The sequence below is a fragment of the Choloepus didactylus genome, chromosome 11 (genome assembly GCF_015220235.1).
Source record: "Choloepus didactylus isolate mChoDid1 chromosome 11, mChoDid1.pri, whole genome shotgun sequence".
Taxonomy (NCBI): Eukaryota; Metazoa; Chordata; class Mammalia; order Pilosa; family Megalonychidae; genus Choloepus; species Choloepus didactylus.
Genome location: NC_051317.1, coordinates 1589571 through 1612435, shown reverse-complemented (window position 1 = coordinate 1612435; position 22865 = coordinate 1589571). Strand labels below are relative to the sequence as shown.

Sequence of the window (22865 nt, the reverse complement as noted above, 5' to 3'; positions counted from 1 at the left end):
CTCCCCAAAAGCCAGTTAAACATTTGCCAGGACCAAAGCAAGCTCTGTACTTGGAAACCATCACTTAACAAGCTGTCGAGTTATCTGGATAGTAGTAAACTCTTCTTCACAAAGACTTTACACCTTAACCTGAGCTACATGCAAAGTTTCCATCTATGAGGCTCCTTGTGTAAGCTTAGTAAAGATACAATATTAAGAAAATTCAATGCTAACTTGAGAGAAGTCCTATTCATATGGTAATTTTACTTTTCCTCTGAGCAAATCCTTCACCCTCTCTCTGCCCCTTCATTATTCCATCTTCAAACTGAAAGCACCCTTTCTCCCTAGAGGCCACTTTGTCTTCTTCCTCCTCCTCTATAATGAATTGCCATTTGAGCTCCTCGGTCAAGGGGAGTAATAAATACCACCCACGTCATCCCCTTATTTCCTGTGGAGATATTCTAGACCCACTTATCCTGAGAAACAAGAGCTCTTTCCCCAGCACATGTCAGCCACTGCTCGTTAACTGGCTATTCCCGTGTGCTAGTACTTGAGGGTGATGCCCAAATGAGTTCAAAGGAGAAACGGTGAGAGATTTCCCACTGGCTCATGAATGCCAGCAGGGGACAGGATTTGGGTCTCATTTGACTAATTGCCCCCTAGAGCTATAGAGACTGCAAGAGCTACTCAAGTAAATCCTCAAAATTTTTTTTTTTTCAGACCAAAAGGTCTACTCTAAATATGCTCTAGGGATTTCTGCCTGTGGTTGAGAAGCTACAAAGAATCCGACAGTACCTTGTGTTCTGGTCATGAACTAAGCTGGACTAAAATGTTGCTTTAGAGGGAAAGTGACACAAGAATCCCTCATGGGAGCTGGGGGAAAATGCAGAAGTGTTAGACTTCCTCACCTGGACTGATGCTGATGTTGTCACAAACATTAGGACTGGTGGTTTGATGTGCTGAGCCCTCTATCATGGGACTTGCCCTTATGAAGCTCGTTACTGCAAAGGAGAGGCTAAACTTGCATATAATTGTGCCTAAGAGTCTCCCCCTGAGTACCTCTTTGTTGTTTAGATGTGGCCTCTCTCTCTCTAGCTAAGCCAACTCAGCAGGTGAACTCACTGCCCTCCCTCCTGCATGGGACCTGACTCCCAGGGGTGTAAATCTCCCTGGTAACACAGGATATGATTCCCAGGGATGAATCTGGACCCAGCATCATGGGATTGAGAACATCTTCTTGACCAAAAGGGGGATGCGAAATGAAACGAAATAAAGTTTCAGTGGCTGAGAGATTTCAAATGGAGTCAAGAGGTCACTCTGGTGGACATTCTTATGCACTATATAGATAATACTTTTTAGGTTTTAATACATTGGAATAGCTAGAAGAAAATACTTGAAACTATCAAACTGCAACCCAGTATCCTTGACTCTTGAAGGCGATTGTACAGCAATGTAGCTTACAAGGGGTGACAGTGTGACTGTGAAAACCTTGTGGATTACACTCCCTTTATCTAGTGTATGGATGGATAAGTAGAAAAATGGAGACAAAAACTAAATGAAATAGAGTGGGATGGGGGGATGATTTGGATGTCCTTTTTACTTTTATTTTTCATTCTTATTCTGATTCTTTCTGATGTAAGGAAAATGTTCAGAAATAGATTGGGGTGATGAATGCATAACTATATGATGGTACTGTGAACAGTCAATTGTACACCATAGATGATTGTATGATATGTGAATATATTTCAATAAAACTGAATTTAATTAAGAAAAAAAAAGGAATCCCTCATGTGTGTGACCTTGCTCCCTGTCCTGAAGCATCTTTGAGGGATCCTTCTATCTCCCAAACCTGGGATGTGCTGACTCACAGCCAGTCTTTCCCAGGAGTTTCTTTGTTTTGTCAAACTTGATGAAAAATACGTGAATGTTACAGTGTCACTCAGCAAACAGAACTTTGACTATGTCACACTCTGTGTAGCTGACTTTGGGAACTTTTAATTGTTGCATTACATTTCCGACAGTTCATTTCTGCCACCACTCCCTGCCTGAGACGTTACAAGGGATGCCTGACACAACCCTACTCACACATCCAACCAATGTGCTCATCAGCAGGCCACGTTACAAGCAACCCAAAAAACAACCTCGTTTTGGGAGAAAGGTCAGAGAACTGAACAACACTATACATGGAAAAATTTTCAAGTCATTTGATCTTTAAAATTGTCCATCTAATGAAGGTAGCAGCACTGAAAGATTTTTGTGGCACTCTGTTCAGAACAATTTTCAGGACTGAGGTGTAAATTAATAAGAAATGTATAAATTCAATTTTGCTTAAAAGGGGCAGAAAGGTTTCAAGATTAAGAGAACAAACGCTTCGGGCAAAACATGATTTGAGTTTTATTGAGCCGAGAAGACTGGAAAAATGTCTGGAACACTCAGAAAATCTTTATCAAGGCTCAGCTAAGCACCCCTGGGACTCGTTGTTAAGTTTATAAATTCAGAGCTGATGAGTCTTGTGTATGGTGTGTGTGTGAGTCAGTTTATGACTCACATCGAAGCCCTGGCTATAAGAATCTGAGTCTCCAGGGTTACACTTAAAAACCAAATGGGACTCCCCCTCCCCGCTCAGCTCCAGACACGTACCCACAAGAATCTTCACCCTGATTTTACTGGGGGAAGTTGTCAATCAGAAAGATGGTGCTAAACTCACCCAGAACAAACCAATCAAATGTGTTCAAGGGGAAAGAAAAGATACCATTTCCAAATGCCAGCATGCCTTCTCTAATATAGTCTCTACTCTCAACAACATACTTTAAGCAACATTAAAAATGAGCCACTCTTGATGTGCTGAGCCCTCTGTCTTGGGGCTGGCCCCTATGAAACTTGTCGCTGCAAGGCTGCAAGGAGAGGCTAAACCTGCTTATAATTGTGACTAAGCGTCTCCCCGAGTGCCTCTTTGTTGCTCAGATGTGGCCCTCTCTCTCTGTAAATAAGCAACCTCGGCAGGTGATCTCACTGCTCTCCCCTCTACATGGGACCTGACTCCCAGGGGTGTAAATCTCCCTGGCAATGCAGGATACGACTCCTGGGGATGAATCTGGACCCAGCATCATGGGATTGAGAACATCTTCTTGACCAAAAGGGGGATGCAAAATGAAACAAAATAAAGCTTCAGTGGCTGAGAGATTTCAAATGGAGTCGCGAGGTCACTCTGGTGGACATTCTTACACACTATATAGATAACACTTTTTAGGTTTTAATATGTTGGAATAGCTAGAGGTAAATACCTGAAACTACCAAACTCCAACCCAGTAGCCTTGACTCTTGAAGATGATTGTGTAACAATGTAGCTTACAAGGGGTGACAGTGTGATTGTGAAAACCTTGTGGATCACACTCCCTTTCTCCAGTGTATGGATGGATGAGTAGAAAAATGGGGACAAAACCTAAATGAAAAATAGGGTGGGATGGGGGGGAGGGATTTGGGTGTTCTTTTTTTTATTTTTATTTTTTATTCTGATTCTGATTCTTTCTGGTGTAAGGAAAATGTTCAAAAATAGATTGGGGTAATGAATGCACAACTATATGATGGTACTATGAATAGTTTATTGCACACCATAGATGATTGTATGGTATGTGAATATATTTCAATAAAACTGAATTTTTAAAAAAATGAGGCACTTCAGTGGCTAAGAGATTTCAGATAGACCTTGAAAGGCTGTCCTGGAGGTTACTCCTATGCAAGCTTCAGCTAGATATGACAAATGGCTACAGTATGACAAGACCGAATCAATTGTAGTCCCAAAAACCCTAAAGAATACCCTGGTCCCTATCTGAGACTCTGTAAGTTTCACTCACTAAGTTTACTTTTCAGAAACTTAAATCCTCCAGAGTGCTCCTATGCCAGCAAAGTCCCAAAACCCAGAGGCAACAGCCTTCAAGAACATCCCCCTTTCCAATAATGTCAACACCTTTTTTCAACATGAACAAGTTAGGGTGGTCACTGCCTAGACATCCCTGAAGATCGGGAAACTGATTAAACTAGAGGAAGGGGTAGCAACAGACAAGACGGAATTTAACATAGGATTATGAATACTGAATCTTTATATAACTTTTTTTTTCTTATTTGCTAGGGTATTAGAACAGCTAGAAGGAAAGAACTGAAACGGTGGAACTGTAACCCATAACATTCTTCGAAATTTGCTCGCTAACTGCTTGTTAAATGGCACTTTGAAAGCTATCACTTTTATGTATATATGTTATATTCCACAATAAAAAAAAATGAGCCACTGGAAACACCGGAAATATGATTTTGAGAGGAAGCACAGCATTAAATTTTATGCACACTGTCATATTTTTAGCTTAACTATGTCATGCTCTTTTAAATTTCCCTCTGGGTACAGCTTTAACAGCATCCCACAAGTTCGATATGTCATTTTTTCATTATCATCTACCTCAAAATACCTCCTAATTTCCATAGGGGTTTCTTCTTTGATACATGGGTTCATTGGAAAATATATTACTTGATTTCCAAACATTTGGGGATTTTCTAGTTTTCTTTTTGCTATCAATTTCTTGCTTAATTCCTTATGGACAGAAAACATTCTGAATAATTTCAATTCTTTGAACTTGGTTGAGCCTGGCTTTATGGCTCAGGAAACAGTCAATTTTGGGAAATGTTCTCTGTGCCATTGAAAAGAAAGTATAATGTTTTTGGTACTGGATGCAGTGCTTTATACCTGTCAAAGAGGCCAAATTTGTTAATTGTGTTGTTCAGATATTCTATAGACTTATTGCCTAGTTGTCTGTTTTATCAATCACTAAGAAGTATTTCTAAATCTCTGATTGTTAATTAGGCTATTTCTCTTTTTAGTACTGCCAGCCTTTGCTTTATATGTATTTTGAGGTTAAATTATTAGTGCATACTAATTTAGAATTGTTTTATCTTCCTAGTGAATAGAACCTTTTATCATCATGGAAACTCCCTCTTTATCTCCAGTAATACTTTGTTAAAACAGTCATGCCAGCTTTCCTTGATTTGTGCCTGCATGATGTGTCCTCCTTTTACTTCCATCTTTTCTATGTCCTTATGCTTGCAAATAACATTTAGTTAGGGTTTGCTATTATCTGACAATTGCCATCTTTTAATTAAAGATTTTTCCTGTTTGTGCTTCATTTTCAATAGTTTTACTATGATGTTCCTAGGTGTGATTTTCTTTGCATTTATCATGCTTAGGGTTCATAATGCTTCTTAAATCTATATCTTGATATATTTGACCCATTTTTAAAAATACTCATTCTTTATCCCTTCACATATTGCTTCAGCACCATTCTTTCTCTTCTTCCATTTTGGGACTCCAATTACAATTATGTGTGAACTTTTAATCATGTTCCGTATGTCTCTTATGCTCTTATCTGCACTTTTTTCTCTCTCAATAGTTCTATTGATCTATCTACCAAATCATTAATTCTCTCTTCATCTGTACCTAACTTGCTGTTCAGTTCATCTACTGAGTTGTTAATTTCAGATAGTATTTTTTCTAGAATTTTTTGCTGCCTTTTTTTGTTTATATTCTGTTTCTCTGGTAGAATTCTCCCTCTTTTGTCTTTTTTCTTGAACTTATGCTCACCATTATTTTACAGCCCATGCCTAAGGACTCCAATATCTGAATCACCTGTGAAATCTGTTACTATATTATATTTTTTCTATTGGTCCTGTCTCTTAGTATATGTGGCAAATTTTCATTGAATGGTAAATATTAGTATAAAAATTTGTACGCTATTTGAGCATTCAACTTCTGGGAGGTATAGAGTAGGGGCAGATAAACTTAATCTAAACAGGAATTGAGTTGTTTTGAGGCTGGATTTCAATCTTTATAAGGATTTTATAGTCCCATTTTTCCTTGCTGCTAGAATGTAGTCCTTTAGGGGTCACCTGGAAAGCCTGGCATGTTTACCAGGGACCCTCCTCCTAGGCAAACCCTAAACTACAGCAGTTACTCCCCTGCCAAGAACTCCTCAGCAACCTTTTGGCTGTGGCTTTTGCTTAGCTTCTCTTGGCCTCTACCACTAAAGAATTAGCAAAGCCTTTGAGGGAGCAAGCAGCTTTGGCTATCAGGCTCACTTCCCTGTTCTTTCTTTTCACTGTGGGAATCTTGACCACTCAGGTCCTGGATATTTAGTAGGACTGATGTCCAATTTTTTCTCCCTGGCCCCATAAGACTGCTGGAAGTTGTGCTCACATTCTTCACTCTTAGCAGCCTCTCTTTTTCTCAGCTTCTCAACCTCTTGGCCTCTGCCACTTATGAATCAACATACACTTTGAGTTAAGAAGCAGCAATGACTGCCAGGCTTACTGTTTTGGTTTGCTAATGCTGCCATTATGCAAAATACCAGAAATGGATTGGCTTTTATAAAGGGGGTTATTCAGTTACAAATTTACAAATCTAAGGCCATAGAAATGTCCAAACTCAGGCATCAACAAGAGGATATCTTCACTGAAGAAAGGCCGATGGCATCTGGAATACCTCTGTCAGCTGGGAAAGCAATGTACTTATTTTAGTTTAATTGTTTTTCTTATTCCTTTGTTTTGCTTAGTTTGAAATGTTTTTTTATTTATTTTTTAAATTTTTTGATAAACTTAAAAAATATGTATTATTCCAGTTTGCTAAAGCTGCCATTGTGCAAAATACAAGAAATGGATTGGCTTTTATAAAGAGGATTTATTATGTCACAAATTTACATACCTAAGGCCATTGAAGTGTCCAAACGAAGGCATCAACAAGAGGATACTGTCACTGAAGAATGGCTGACAGTGTCTGAAACACCTCTGTCAGCTGGGAAGGCACGTGGCTGGCATCTGCTGGTCCTTTGCTCCCAGGTTGTGTTTCAAAATGGCTTTCTCAAAAATGTCTCTGGGTCTCTCTCTCTCTCTCAATCTCTCTTTTATTATTTTCTTGTTTTTTTTGTTTGTTTGTTTTTTATTCTGGGTCTCTCTTAGCTTCTCCAGGGCAAATTCTGGGCTTCATCTCTTGGCTTAGCATCTCCAAATGTCCTTCTGTTTGCATCTCCAGCCATCTCTAAGTGTCAGCAAGCATCTGGGTCTGTGTCAGCTCTTAGCTTCTCTCTTAAATACTCCAGTGAACTGGTAATCAAGACTCACCCTGAATGGTGGGTCCACACCTCATGGAAATAATTCAAGCAGAGGCTCCACCCTGATTGACAGACTAAATCAGTCTGCTCCCACAAGGTTGCTTTAAAGCATATGACTTTTCTGGGGACATAACAGCCTGGCTTCTCAAGGGCTGGCTGACACAGTAGTTCTTTAATGCCATCAAACAGACGTGGTTTTTTAAATCCTTCTTTTCAAGTTGTTCTTGGTGGGAGGTCAGCTCTGCTACAAAAGAGCTCACTGGTCCTGGAAGCAGAGCCCCTGCCACAGTCCTTTTGGCTTTGGTGCCTTTGCATATGCTGTTCCCATCCTCTCTTCCATCAAGATTCATGTAAATTACCACCTCCCCTTGACTCCTTCCCTGACATCCCTTCCAGCCCCCTGCCACCCAGGCAATGTGAGTTAAGAGCTTCCTCATCTCAGCTCCCAGTGTCTTAGCCATATTCATTCTGCTTTGGGGTGATTTGTTAATACCGAGTTCTAGGCCATCAGTCCACAATGTCCTGTCCACAGACACTTTATATTTGGTCCATGCTGTATGTTTTAAATGTTAAATTCACTGACAATAGTTCAATATCAGGACACAAACAATTTATCTCCTCTTGAAAGATCAAAAGATCTAGACTTACTGGGCCTAAATTACTGCATGACAACAACTAGCTGAGTAACAGGCTGCTCTCCTTCCCTGGGGCATTTGCCTTCCGGGTCCTCAGTCCCCACCACTCTCTACAGTTGCACCCCATCACCTGCATTCAGCTAAGTTACCTGCCAAGGGCTGTGGATATCTGGGTTTATAACCCCTGGGCTATGGGCTCCATCTGTAAACTCCATGTGGGCAGAGATTATCTTTTCATCTCTATTCCAATGCCTATCACATTCCTAGCATGCCAGAGAAGACCAACCCGTGTATGTAGAAATATCTCTGAGAATGCTACCTAAATCCAGCAGAATAAATGGTTCCCTTGGGATTCAGGTCAGGAGACAAGAGCAGAAACACTTGTGAATGGATACCCATCTATACCACCACTTTAAGGAGCAGCAGGAGAAGGAAGCCCCTTCTGTCCAGGGAGAGATGAAAACCCATTTAAGATGGTAGCTGGGCTTCCTTGCACACTCTTGGTCAGAGGCACTGGTAAGGATGGGAGGAAGTTTGAAGAATAGCTTACTGAGAAGAACCAGGCTGACCAGCAAATGGTCCCAAAAAGGACCCACAGGAGAACACCAAACAGAGCTCCTGTTTCCCATTCTGTGGAACCCTGGGCCCGCCCAGCTCCACCATGCCCTGGGTGATTTTCCAGGTCTGATGTTTTGTCTTGTGTTTTATATTGGGCATAATGGTTGACCTAGCCTGCATCCACTCTGCCTCACATCCTAATGTGCTACTTTTTTTTTCAACAGCCCTTTTCCTTTTCTGCATCTGTGTTACTCACTAAGCCGCAGACAGGAAGAGAGAACCCCCCATCATAGACCATTCCAGTTTGCTAAAGCTGCTGGAATGCAAAATACCAGAAATAGATTGGCTTTTACAATAGGGGTTTATTAGGCTGCAAATTTACAGTTCTAAGGCCATGAAAATGTCCAAATTAAGGTATGAAGAGGTAGATACCTTCTCTGAGGAAAGGCCGATGGCATCTGGGGCTTCTCTGTCACATGGGAAGGCACATGGCTGGCTCTTCTCTCCCGGGTTTAGCTTCTGGCTTCCATTGCTTTCTCCAAAATGTCTCTGGGCTTCTGTCTTAGCTTCTCTCCTAGCTTCTCCCAGAGGCCAACTGTGGATTACATTTCTTAGCTTCTCTGAGCTCTCTCTCTCTCTCTCTCCCTGAGCTCTCTTAAAGGACTCCAGTAAAGTATTAAGACCCACCTTGAACGGATGGGGTCACATCTCTATGGAAACAACCTAATCAAAAGATCCCACCCACAATAGGTCTGCCCCCACAAGATTGGATTAAAAAAACATAGTTTTGCTGGGGTACATAACAGATCCAGCACATAGACTGTAAGCTCCATGAAAGCAGGGAACAGAATTGTTTGACTCACTGATCTATGTATAGTAGATACTTAATCGATGTTTGTTGAGTGAGTGAATAAATAATCCTGGAAGGTATTCAGCTTGAAATCACAAAGTAGCAGAGAGAGGTAATGGGGGCCTCCTCATGGTGAAGAGTAGTATCGTTGGATAAGCCGCTCTTCAAGTCAAACGTGCCACTATTTCAAGGACCCGTCTGCATCGGTGCATCATCTGCCACGTGCCATCCCACCTCTCTCCAGGCTGCATGGTTGCATGGCTGAGGGCATGCTCAGAGCCTCTGCAGGGAGCCATGGGCACTGGGAGGTGGCCCGTTGCTCTGGCCTGTTCTGACCATGGGTAAAGGACAGGGAGAGGGCCAGCCCCAGCCCTGCTGAGGAGAGGGAAAATGCTTCTTCATATATGTCGAGCTGGTCTGTGGCCTGGACAGATTCCACCCTCAGAGCAGCCTCTCCATCAAAATAACAGTGTGTTTTTGCTTTTTTTGATGAATGGATTTGGTAAAATATTTTCTTACTTTTTCCTAGACATCGCCTGGTGGTATTACCAGTATCAGAGAGGTAAAAAAAAAAAAAAAAATTTCAACTAACTTGACTGCTTTGGTCACATTGCTTGTAAAGAAAGGGCTTTGTTATTAAGTATATATTTTGTAATTAGACTTCTCACTTGTCAAATTTCCGTCCCCCTTGTTAGCAAGCTCCACCCATACAGCAACAGTTGGAAATGTTCTTTCAGGGATAAGTTATAGGAAAAGCTCTGTATTCCCTAAGAAACTGATATATTTCCCCCTCGTGGGCAATAAAATATATGTAAAAGCTCAGAGCCAATTTGTGGCTCAAGTGTAGTAACTGTTTAGAACAAATGACCTGAATTTCTATGTTCTCTTTTCCCTGCAGTCTTGACCTTCTAATCTAATCTACATTTTCTGAGGTAGTTTTTCTTATTACTTTGTCTTTTTATTTTATTACATTCATTTCCTATAATCAGCTTCCAGTCCTTTGTGAAACAAAGCAGAATATGTTTAAATAAACAAATAGTGAGGAAGAGAAAAAGAGGGAGGTAGATTGGGTGGTGTGAGGTAGGAAAAAGGCAGGCAGGTGGAAGGGTAAGTAGGTAGAGATCAGGGATCAAAAACTCAAGTGCCTGCGGGACCTGTCGTAAATGAATTATGTGAGCCAGAGGTGAACAACAGGGGGCACTAGAGACTGTGGATGCCCAAAGGAACCAGCCACTGCTGTGCTCTAGTAGACTGTCTCATAAGAATTTGGGGCTGAAGCTGTCAGATATTCCCATTTTCCAAGAGAAATCAGAAATCCAAACTTTTATGTGAACCTCCATGTTTAAACATTGGCAATAATTCAAAAAGCCTGTCTTCGGGCTGCATTTGGCTGTGGGGCCACCATTTTGTAACCTCCAATCTAGATGGATAGGTGGGTGTAAAATCCAAGCCAGAGATTACATGGGGGAGAAACCATTTTTCAATCCAGGAAGAAGTATAAGGAGATGGTCCTGGACCCAACAGAGGAGACCCTCACTAGGGAGAAGACCAAATGCTTGGGCTCTTTGAACTCTCACGGTCAAAGCTTGCCAGCAGCAGAGCCATTGCAAGGCTGGTGACAAACCAATTTGCATTTTCTGCTCCTGGAAAGCAGAAGCCACAGAAGCCAGATTTGAGGAAAGGCGACCTGGGCTGGCCGAATTCTATGTCCTGCTCTATCACTGACTGGCTTTATGACCTAGGACTCAGGCAGTACCATCTAGTGACAGAGATTGGAAAAGAACTTCTGTGCTGGAAGGCTGGTGTGAAACAGACACAAGAACTCGCTGACTGCATAGGCAAAATGCTGCGATTAGGTGCATTCTCTTTTTCTTGAGATGGTCTGAAACTTTAGTCACGTGCTCAGGAGAATCTGTGACCCCAAAACATTAAGGACCACACAATCTGAGCCATCTGCTCCAACCTCCCATTTAGTCTGAGGATTCCTTGTGTAGCATTCTGTACAATCGTTCATTCTGTCTCGCCTTAACTACCTGCAAGGACAGCAGGCACTTGTTAGAAAATCACTTCATCCATTAGGGCACCCGTCTTCGTTAGCCCTAATACTCAGCTGGGAAGGGTAATGGTCCCCTACTCTCCACCAAACACAAGGTTGCAGGAAGACAACAGGCATGAAAAACCTTTACAGATTAAAAGTATTTTGCAAACAGCAGGTATTCTAATGTGTCCTTACGATGTTGTTACCATAGTATTAAATCTCTAGGCTAATTTTGAGCCCTATCATCCAAATTCAATTTGACTTAGCAATTTGCTCATCATCATTTTCAATAACAAAAATAATAATCACAAGCAACATTTGGCCTTTGAGACTGTTAAACCTCAGAAGAAACTGTCAAGGAGGCTCCCCCCTTGCTAAATCCGTTTCCTCCTCCCCCTACCAGGGACCTGGGCCACCCTCTTCCTTTACAGAGACCGCCTGGGCAGCACCCAGGGAAGCTCCGAGGGGTGACACAAAGCATACAAAACCTTCTGCGGCCCTTTCCGAAGCTCCTTCCGAATAGATTTACAGCGGCCAGAACCATGAGTCATAAAAAGGAAGGGAAGGGAGTGCTGGCCTGAATTTGGGCACAGCTATAAGGCTGTTACAACTGAAGACAATTTAAATCAGTGTTTTCAAATATAAGCCATTAACACATGAGAGCCCCAACAAGCACGATTTTATAAAAGGAACAGCTTAGCATTGAGAATAGAGTGCATCACACATTAGCGAGGGAAAGTATTATTTAATGAAACTTTTGCTTCAAACTATGTCATAAATGTTTTGAATCTATGTATGTGTATACAGGATAGTGATGTAAAATATAGTTCTTGCTATGATATGCAATTTTAAAAAAACTCCAAGAGCTGTTAGTTTAAACCCCTCATGCCCACATGCAGCATCTTGAGTTCCAAAGACTTGAATTTCCTTGCAGGACTGACGGTTGCCACAGCCTGACAATTAGAGGGTGATGAAAAAAACAAACAAACAAAAAAAACACAAAAGCTTGGCAGTCAATATTCAAATGTTCAGATATTTACAGAATCTGTTTGATATGGAAATTGATCTGGCTGCCCAGACAGCAAACAAATCATTTATTGATTAAGTCCAGTTCCACCTTAATAAAGTAGGTTTAATATTTGATATTTCAATAATTACTTAGTGCATTTTTAATAAAGGCCATGGTAAGCAAGTGTTGTTTCTGAGTCAGAAAGTTTCTTTCAAACATCTACAAAGAGATTTCTCTACATTTTGAGGAATTCAACCACAGGAAGACAGGTAGAGACAACAGGCAACAGCAAAAAGGCATTTAAGCTTTTGGATAAGACTTAGAAAGATATACCGGACACCTCCAAAAATAGGTCATTTCTCCCCAAAATACAACATTTCCATCTTCTTTATTTACATTTTAATATTATTTTTACCTCATAGAAAGATATACTGGACACCTCCAAAATTAGGTCATTTCTCCCAAAAATACAACATTTCCATCTTCTTTATTTACATTTTAATGATTTTTACCTCTTCTCACACAGTTAAGTATAAATGTCTGTGCGTTTTTTGCAAATGTGCTAATAGATCTAATACTAGGAGATTTAAACAACTGATTTATATTTTTAAATGAGTTAATATATATATGTGAGCTATCTGAATTAGATTTACGTAGCTTTGTTTGCTTTTTGAGAATTGGCCCTTTGATTTACATAGAACGACTGCAGTGCTTAGGTAATTGCTACTTAACTTGTTAGCTACAAGCATAACAATAACTAAAGGCTCTGTAGGAATTATGGGGAAATCGGCCACCTGCAGCTATATTGTATGAACACAGTATCTTATTTATATTGAATAATCTGCCTTCCTCCCACCAGATAAGGTGATATGTGTGGCAGTGGGAATGGTCACCCAGGTTTTCCAGCACACCCTTGGGGCCTTACCTGAGCCGTTACCTTCAGGAAACAAATGTACTCTGATGGACTCCTTTTGTGTTGGGATCAAAGTCTCAGAAGGAAAAGTGACAGTTGCAGAGGAAATCTGGTGTAAAGGGACCAGCACTGATTAGGGACAGGCACACAATTTAATGCACCTGCTCATCCTGTTCTCAGATTCGGGGCCTGAGCCCGCCCTCACTCTCAGCTGTCACGGGGGGGTGACGTGGTCCATGTGTGCTCCCCGCAGCCTGCCCAGGTCGTCCCTATTCGTGCCCACCAATATGGTGGATTTGCTAATGTCTGCAAGACAGCAAGAGGCAGAGAAGGTTGGATGGCAATCGATTCTTGATTGGAGTGAATTGAATAGACACCATTCTGGCAGGGCCCAGCAGAAAACACTCACACTTCTCTGATGCTAAAACGTGGGAAGTTGCACTTATTGGACTTTCTCGCAGTAAACTGACCTGGTGCCTTCTGTATAACTACAGAAAAATTACATCACACGGTAGTACACATGGGAAGAACAACTACTACCTAAGACAACTATTTTAGACACCTTCAAATGCTTTTGAAGCTTTCATTTACATGAAGTAGAGTTCCTCCCTTTAAGTCATTTTCCTATAATTTAAGGGATATCTAGTAAATAATATAAAATATACATTGTACAATACATTCACATTTTTTAAATTAATATTTAATATTCCATAACTTGAACTTTGTTCTAAATCATGCTAGCCTTCCTCTAGTTGGCCCAAATGATGACTGTCTACTCTAGTTTTTAAATAGATTTGTTTCTCCCTTGGCTGTTTGAAGAACATTTACCATTCTATTCACTTACCCGTGTCTCTGGTAATCTGGACTATCCAGGAGATTTAGTAGGCAACAATTTAAATACTCAAAGAAGTTCTTTTGAAAGGGTGGGAAATATTTACATCTGACTTATTTTTAGCACTTCAGACCTCATCTCCACTTGGAACATGTTTATCTCCAACCCTGAAGCTTGCTCCCTATCTGGTGTCTGACGCACCTAGAGTGAGACTGGGCATGGAGGTGGGGTTCCAGGCAGGGAGGCCACCTGCGGTGTGACCCCAGCCCACAACGCCACATCCCCAGTTACCACACCTCTCCTTTGACAGCCCCGACTGTGGTGTGACTAGAGCCCACCCAGGTCAGCGTTCCAATGCCGTCTCCTCTGGTTCCAGATAAGATTGAAGATGAGCTGGAAATGACCATGGTCTGCCATCGGCCTGAAAGACTGGAGCAGCTCGAGGCCCAGACCAACTTCACCAAGAGGGAGCTGCAAGTCCTTTATAGAGGCTTCAAAAATGTAAGACCTGCATGGCCTGTGAAGGCAAAGGGCCGCATTTCCCACCTGGGTTAAGTTCTCCCAAATGCCAAGCGGCCCCTGAAAGAAGCTTTCCTATCAGTGTAGTTGTACAAGGAAGGTCAGTGCTATGGTGGGGACATGTGTGAGCAAGGTCATGTGTTAGAAAGAGAGGCTTCAGGAAAAGATAAGGCCATCTCAGTAGATGGGAAATTGATGGACTGCCCAAAATCTCTGCAGGGTGAACAACCTTGGAGATTTCACCCTGGCCTAGGTTCGAGCCTCAGCATAACATTCACACTCAATCTTGTTGGTGCCTGCAAAATGAGGGGATTGGGGTCTGCTGAGTTTGCTCACCAAGGTCACGGAGACTGACGTGTCAGCCTGAACGCCAACGTGCTAGTTTACCACGGGCAATAGAATTGGCAAGGGGGCCCCTCTCTGCTACAAGGGAAACCAATATAATGGAAGGTGGAGTCTGAGAACAGGGAGTTAGTTGGCCTACTGTTTCTTCACATAAATTAATACATTTCTATCTTTTCAGGCCAACTTTAGAACTCTCAGATCCTATCCTGAATAATGATTTTTTTTTTTTTTTTTTAACTCTCAGAGGGCAATATTATTTCCAAATTGTGAGCTGGGGCAGGGTGGAGGGAGCCGCTCACGGGCACAGTCCTTTCCAGGTGCAGCCTGTACAGATAGAGCTGGGTGAATTCCAGACTGTTCTCCAAGGTGCTGACCAGTAAGGATTCCAACAGCTCCCCGGAGTTGCCTGACAAGTACCAGGATGCTCTGCCTTCCCACAATAGTCTCGATTGCACTTGGCATGTGCCTGTTCCCTTCCAAGCTGGAAGAGGCGTGTTATCAGCAGGCAGCTCGGCTGGAGCAGGGCCCTGTGGGGAGGCTACCCAGACGGGCAGCAGCTGAAGGGAGGAAAGGGACATTGATTGGCATCTGCCATCGTCTCATACGCTAAACCTTATGATAGCCTTGTTGGAAAGGTACTGTTAGCCCCATTTTTACAGGTAAGGACATTGAGGATCAGGGTCTGACCTTCCCAAAGTCACACAGTTCAGAAGTGGCTGAGCCAGAATCCAATGCCCAAAGCCCAAACTCTTTCTGCTTCATGGTGCCTGTTCTCTGATGGGTATCCCGTCATTCTGCCAAGCAGCTTTAGTCTTAAGGTGGTGCCCAGTCACTCACCTTGGAGACATAGGAAATTCACAGGTTGTTGCCCAGTCCCTGCCCACCAGGGATCACAAGGAACCCCGGACCCCAGGGATGGGGCCAGCACACACCAGCTGCAGCAGGCCCCCCAGATGCCTCCCCTGACTCTCTCCCCATCTCATAGGAGTGCCCCAGTGGTGTGGTCAATGAAGAAACTTTCAAACAGATCTACGCCCAGTTTTTCCCTCATGGAGGTGAGTCTGACTTTTAAAAAATCCTGTCCAGCTCCCAGTCTGGTGGGCAGCCTTCCCTTCACTCTTCCTTGTCATCTGCCCCCTCTCCATGGTAGGGGAAAACTCGGGGAAAGGTACTTCCCTTATTATAATAAGAGGTGGAATTCTCTAAAACTTTAGCACAAAGGAGCTCTGAAAAGGAACACCCTCCAGGAGGGGAGGAGAAATTGATAAAGCAGTATCATAAAGTCTCATAACAGTCCCATAAAGTGGGTATCAATATCCCAGATAGGGCATCTGAGTTTCAGAGAGGTTAAGCAGTTTACTCAAGGTCACACAGCTAGGGAGGAGCACAACCCAGATTAGACCCCATAAGCGTCAGATGCCAAGCTTTGTCATGTTGGTTTCCTTAAAACAATTGAGACAAGCTGGAATTTTGCAAAAGAACTTACCAGAGACTATAAAAATAAACTAATCCAAAAAGATGCAGGAAGCATAAGGTTGTGCTTATAAAGCCAGGTTAGCAAGAGTGCTAAGTCCTTGGCACCTGCTCTGCTGACCACCTGACTCCTGCAGTAACCCACTCTGCCCCCACCCCAGCCTGGGACCACATCGCTGGCTCCTCCTGTGGCCTCAATGAGTCACATGCCATCTTATGCCCTGCCCCCAGGAGCTATCTTTGGCACACCCTGACCCCTTTCCTGCATCCTGACAATATGGAAATCCAAAATCCAAGTATCCCAAACACTTCGAAAGAAAACAAGTGGCCTTCCCAGGGGTGAAACTCAGTGTATGGCCACACTCTCTACCCAACACTCCCATGCAGGCCCCCAGAATCACAGTTTATTGGGTTCTATCATGCCACTATTTATTTATTAAGTTTTGGCCATGTGCCAGGCACTTGTGTAGTTTAACATACTTTTTCAAAAATTTCAAGAGGTAGGTCTCGCTACATCTCATTTTACAGAGAAGGGAAAGTGAAGCTCAGAGAGGTTGAGTTAGGTGCCTGCAGTCACACAGCTGTTAAAGACAGAGCTACTATCCAAGCCCAGGTCTGTCTGCTCCCAAGTATGGGCTTACTCCATGGCAGTGCCTTGCATCTCAAAGCACCTTACCCATGCCATCACCATACCATCCATCCACCAAGTATCACCCACAGAGAGGGGCAGGAAGGGGCAAGGGTGTGTCTTGGCTATTGCTAGAACTTCCCACCGATATCCCAGGAGAGCTGGACGGCCTCATTCACACCCGTGGGTTCTCCCCCTCCATAATTTTCTCCTTTCTGTCACCCAGCATCACCCTCCCCTCTTTCTTGCTGACATCCTGCCTCTGTTTTTAAATGCTCTCTTTCCCCTCTGCGGAGCCCCTGCTCCCATCACCCGCCCTTCCCTCTCTGCCTTGCAGATGCCAGCACGTATGCCCATTACCTCTTCAACGCCTTCGACACCACCCAGACAGGCTCCGTGAAGTTTGAGGTATGTGTGTCTCCTGGGCTCACTCTGAGGGGTCCCCTGGTTCTGCATCACCTTTTCCTCTAATCCATGGGTTATGGCGGGAAGGGCTGGATCCTCAAATGCTCTCGGTCAAGACCAAGATAGCTTTCTCCATTTAATAAGCATTTCCTGAAGATAGAGAAAGGAAGAAGCAACTGTCCCTAGCCTCTAGGAATTTATTGTTCTTCCAGAGATTAATAATAAGGGTTTAACAGCTCACACGTACACTGAACTTACCACATACCAACCTCTGTACTTATGAGTCATTTAATCCTCACAATAACCCTATGAGGTAGGGTTCTATTATTATTATTACTTTTTATAAAAGAGGAAAGTAAGGCAAAGAGGGATTGTGTGGCTTTCCCAAGAGCAAAGAGCTAATAAGTGCAAAGGAGGGATTTGAGCTAATAAGTGCAAAGGAGGGATTTGAACTCGGGCAGTATGTCTCCAGAGACCACATTCTTAGCCACTAGACCATAACACAACTCACATGACAAACAAATCATTGCAGCAAGTGGATGAGGCAGTAACAGAGGAGGCTGGGTTAGCTTAGGTTTGGAAGTATCAGCACACACACAAAATTCCATTCTCCCTCAACGGGCTGCTCCCAAAGACAGGGCAGGGCAGGGAATGGAAGGAGGAGCTCTTCACTGGCTCAGCGTTATCCTTGGGGGACAAGAGGACAAGAGTGATCCTGTTCCGATGAAAGTAGTCACAAAGTCGGACCCAAACACAGAGCTTTACCCCAACTGATGGCGTTGTGGTGACTGTCACTCGTACCTTTTTTGCTTCTCAGGACTTTGTAACTGCTCTGTCGATTTTGCTGAGAGGAACCGTCCATGAAAAACTAAGGTGGACGTTTAACTTGTATGACATCAATAAGGATGGGTACATAAATAAAGAGGTAAGCATCCGACGAACAACAGAAGCATCTGATTGTGAGGATAAAATTGTTGAATGAGGAGGGCTCTTCTTTGAGGCTGACAGAGCTGACTCCTGGCAAAATGAAGAAAGCCACTTTGACCTGCCCCATTGTTCCACAGGCTCTGTTCCTAGGATCTCAAAACAATTGAGCAGATTCAGTCTCATCTAGAGTCAGTGCCTGGTTTCAGTGTAAAGAGTAACTCTCCCCAGGGGAACTGTGCATTTTAATGGGCTAACAGCCACAAGTTAAAGCTAAAAGTTGGAATGTCAAAATTGTGGGCATTACCTAGAAGAGAAAAGGGAATTTTGAGGAGGAAGACACTAAAACTGTATCATGTTGGCCACAACCTGTTTTGCCTAATAAAACCACAGAAGGAGGTGATGGAAGGTGCTGCCATTTTTACAGAAACCCTCACAAGTCATTTTTGAATCATTACTCCTTGACACTCTTAGAGCCTCAAGGTACATGTGGGGTGTAACCAGTGAAAAACCCACAGGTGTTTCTAAAAACTCACTTTGGTAGCCACTGTGTCCTGGTGTCTCAATTGAAGCTTCAATTTAGCGTCCTGTAACACGTCCACTTACTGAGCTCTTTTGTGCCAGGCACCACAGTGTGGGAGTTAAAATGACATCTCTTAAGGAAAATGTTCAGCGATAGATTGTGGTGATGAACACATAACTATGTTATCGCACTGTGGACAGTTGATTGTATACCATAGATGATTGTATGGTGTGTGAATGTATCTCAACAAAACTGAATTTAATAAAAAACAAACAAACAAACAAAAATGACGTCTCTAATCCTCACCACAACCCTGCAAGGTCCTCTCCTTACAGAAAGACAACTAAAGCTCAGAGAACTTGCAGTCCTCATTCTCTCAGTCATGCATTGGTTCAACACATATTGGAAGAGTTATTAAGTTTTCTAGAGGCAGAAGAAAAGGGGAAAATGAATAGGCCCCCACTCTCACAGAGCAAGGTAGAGAGATGGACAATAAACAGGCCAAATATAAATCAACAAATAGAAGATATTTTGACAGGAGAGGTAAGCAAAGGACTCTCTAAGAAAGGATTGCCATCCTGGAACCAGGCATGCAAAAGCCAGGAAAAGTGTTCCAGGCAGAAGGAACAGCCACCTGAGAGGCTCTGAGGCAGGACAGAGCTTCGAGTGTTCAGAAACAGAAAGGCATCCAGTTGGCTGCAGTTTGAGGAGTGAGAGAGAAAAGTAGTGCAGGATGAGGCTGAGAGTCCAGCAGAGCCAGGTAGCTGAGTAAGGAGCCTGTGTTCCACTGAGAACATGTTAGATGGACACATTTTTCTGAAAGATGCAAAATACCAAACCGACACAAAGAGACAGAAAATCTGAGAAGCTCCATATCTAGTAAAGAAATTGGATTCACAATTCAAAAGCTTTCCACAAAGAAAAGTTTAGGCCCAGATGGCTTCTTGGTGAATTCTAATAATACCAATCCTGCAAAAATTCTCCTTAGAAAATAGAGGAGGGAACGCTTCCCAACCCATTTTATTAACCAGAATTATCCTGATACCCGTATCAGAAAAAAAAAGGCATTGTAAGAGATTTTAAAAAAACTACAAATCAGTATTCCTCACGAACACAGATACACAAAGTTTTAATGAAATATTAGAAAATCAAATCCAGAAATATAAAAAAGGATAACATACTGTGACTGAATAGGGTTTATCCTAGGAATGCAACATTGTTTAGCATTCAAAACTCAATCAATATTTATTGTGTTAATCAATATTAACACAATAAAGAAGAAAAACAATACATCCACTCAAAAGATGCAGAAAAAGCAATTGACAAAAAAAATCAACACCCATTCACTGTAAAAGTCTCAGCAAAGTAGGATTAAAAGGGAACTCTCTCAATATGATATAGGGCATCTGCAAAAACCCTATACTTTTACATCACACTTAATAGTGAAGGACTGAATTCTTTACCCCTAGGATTGGGAACAAAGCAAGGAAACTGAAATTTTAAAAAAAGGAAATCAAAGGAATATTGATTGGAATGGAAGAGTTAAAACTGTCTTTATTTGAAGATGACATGATTGTGTTTTTAGAAAATCCTAAGGAATCTACAAAGGAGCTATTGAAATAATAAGTGAATTTAGCAAGGTCATGGGATACAAGTTGTATTTACAAAAATCAACTCTATTTCTATATGAAATGAACTATTAGAAAATTAAATTAAGAAAAAATACTATTTATAATATCATCAGAAAACAAAATATTTTGGGATAAATTTAACAAAATAGGTGCAAGACTTACACACTGAAAACTACAAAGCATTGCTGAAAGAAATTAAGGATCTAAATAAACATATCATGCTAATGGGTTGGAAGATTCAATATAGTTAAGATGTAGATTCTCCCAAATTTGATTTATAGATTCAATGCAATCTCAATCAAAATCCCAGCAGGCATTTTGTAAAACTTGATAAGCTGATTCTAAAATTATATGGAAATGCAAAGAACCTAGTGTAACCAAAACAACTTTGAAAAAGAACAAAATTGAAGGACTGAAACAACCTTATTTCAAGACTTAATACAAATGTACAGTAATCAAGATAGTGTGGAATTGGCATAGCTATAGATCTGAATAAAGCATCCAGAAATAGACACACTCATATGTTCTCATTTCAAAAAAGATGCCAAGGAAATTAATGGGTGAAGGACAGTCTTTCCAACAAATGGTGCCGTTACAACTGTGTATACATTTGAAAACAACCTTTACCTCATGCCAAACACATACAAAAATCAACTTGAAATGGATCATCTATTTAATATTTTTAAAAACTGCTTTCTTAAAGAATACATAGGAAAGAAATCCTAAAAACTTTGGAGTAGAAAAGGATTTCTTGGGACACAAAAAAGAATCATCAGATAAAAACTGATAAATTGGACTTCATTAAAATTAAAATTTTCTGCTCCTCAAAAGACACTTTTAAGAAAATGGAAAGGCAAATTTCAGACTAGGAGAAAGTATTTGCATATCATATATCTGACAAAAAAATATACAAAGAATATTTACAATTTAATGAGAGGAAGATTAAAACTCAATTTAACATAGACAAAAGATTTGTACAGATACTTCAGAAAAAAAATACATGAGTGGCCAATAAGCCCATGAAAAGTTGCTCAATAGCAACTTAGAGAGATGCAAATTAAAAATTACAATGAAATACAACTACACTCCCACTAGAATGGGTACAATTAAAAAGACTGACAATTCAAGTGTTGCAAGGATGTGGAGCATAGAGACTCTCATATATTGCTGACAAGAATGTGAAGCATTACAGTAACTTTGTAAAACGTTTGGCACCTTTTATAAAGTTCAACATGCACTTAACATATGATGACCCAGAAATCTTACTCCCAGGTATATACCCAAAAGAAACAAAAATAAATATAAATAATTCCACCAAGACTTGTATAAAGATGTTCATAACAGCTTTATTCCATAAAAGCCAAAAACTGAAAGGAATCCAAATGTCTGCCAAAAAGACAATGGATACACATATTGTAGTATATCCATCCAGTGGAATACTATTCAGCAGTAAACAGAAATAAATGACAGTTGCATGCGATAATGAGGCTGAATCTCATAAGCATTGTTCAAAGGAACAAACCCAGACTAAAAAGAGTTTATACTGTATGATTCCATTTATATGAAATTTTAGAAAATGTAAACCAATCTTTAGCAATGGAGATTAGATCAGCAGTTGCCTGGTGTCAGAGCTTAAAAGGCATTGACTACAAAGAGGCATGAAGGAACTTTTTGTGGTGAGGAACATGTTCTATATCTTGATTGTGGTGGGGGTGTATAAATTTGTCAGAACTCATCCATGTGCTTATTTTATTTTGTTCTTTGGGGGTTGTTTTTTAAATGTTTTTATTAATAATTTTAGACTTACAGAAAAGCCACAATAATCAAAACAGCACAGTACTAGCACAAGGACAGACATATGGACCAATGGAATAGAATTGAGAGGTCAGAAATCAACTCACACATTTATGGCCAACTGATTTTTGACAAGGTGGCAAAGACCGCTCAATTGGAAAAGAATAGTCTCTTCAACAAATAGTGCTGGTAAAACTGGGTATCCACTTGCAAAAAGAAAAGAAAGAGGACTCCTACCTCACACCCTATATAAAAATCCACTCAAAATGGATCAAAGACCTTAACACAAGAGCTAGAACTATCAAACTCCTAGAAGAAAACATAGGGAGGCATCTTCAGGACCTTGTATTAGATAATGGTTTTTTAGACTTTACACCCAAAGCACAAGCAACAAAAGAAAAAATAGGTAACTGAAACCTCAACAAAATTTAAAACTTTTGCTCCTCAAAGGACTTTACCAAGAATTCCGACAACCTACACAATAGGAGAAAATATTTGGAAACCACATATCCAATAAAGGATTAACACCCATAATATATAAAGAAATCCTGCAACTTAACAACAAAAAGACAAACAACCCAATTTAAAAATAGGCCAAAGACTTAAGCAGACATCTCTCCAAAGATACACAAATGGCCTGAAAGCACATGGAATGAGGAGT

The 22865-nt window shown here is 41.3% G+C and overlaps 1 protein-coding gene across 3 annotated transcripts in view; it reads left to right on the top strand.

The window, feature by feature from the left end:
• Window positions 1-22865, top strand: part of KCNIP1 (potassium voltage-gated channel interacting protein 1) — a 424587-nt gene that overhangs the window by 393527 nt on the left and 8195 nt on the right. For all 3 annotated transcript variants that reach the window (XM_037799139.1, XM_037799140.1, XM_037799141.1), the window contains exons 2-5: window positions 14339-14463; window positions 15812-15881; window positions 17265-17335; window positions 18150-18257. In XM_037799139.1, the coding sequence (XP_037655067.1) occupies window positions 14339-14463; window positions 15812-15881; window positions 17265-17335; window positions 18150-18257 (374 nt within the window). The remainder of the gene's footprint in view (window positions 1-14338; window positions 14464-15811; window positions 15882-17264; window positions 17336-18149; window positions 18258-22865) is intronic.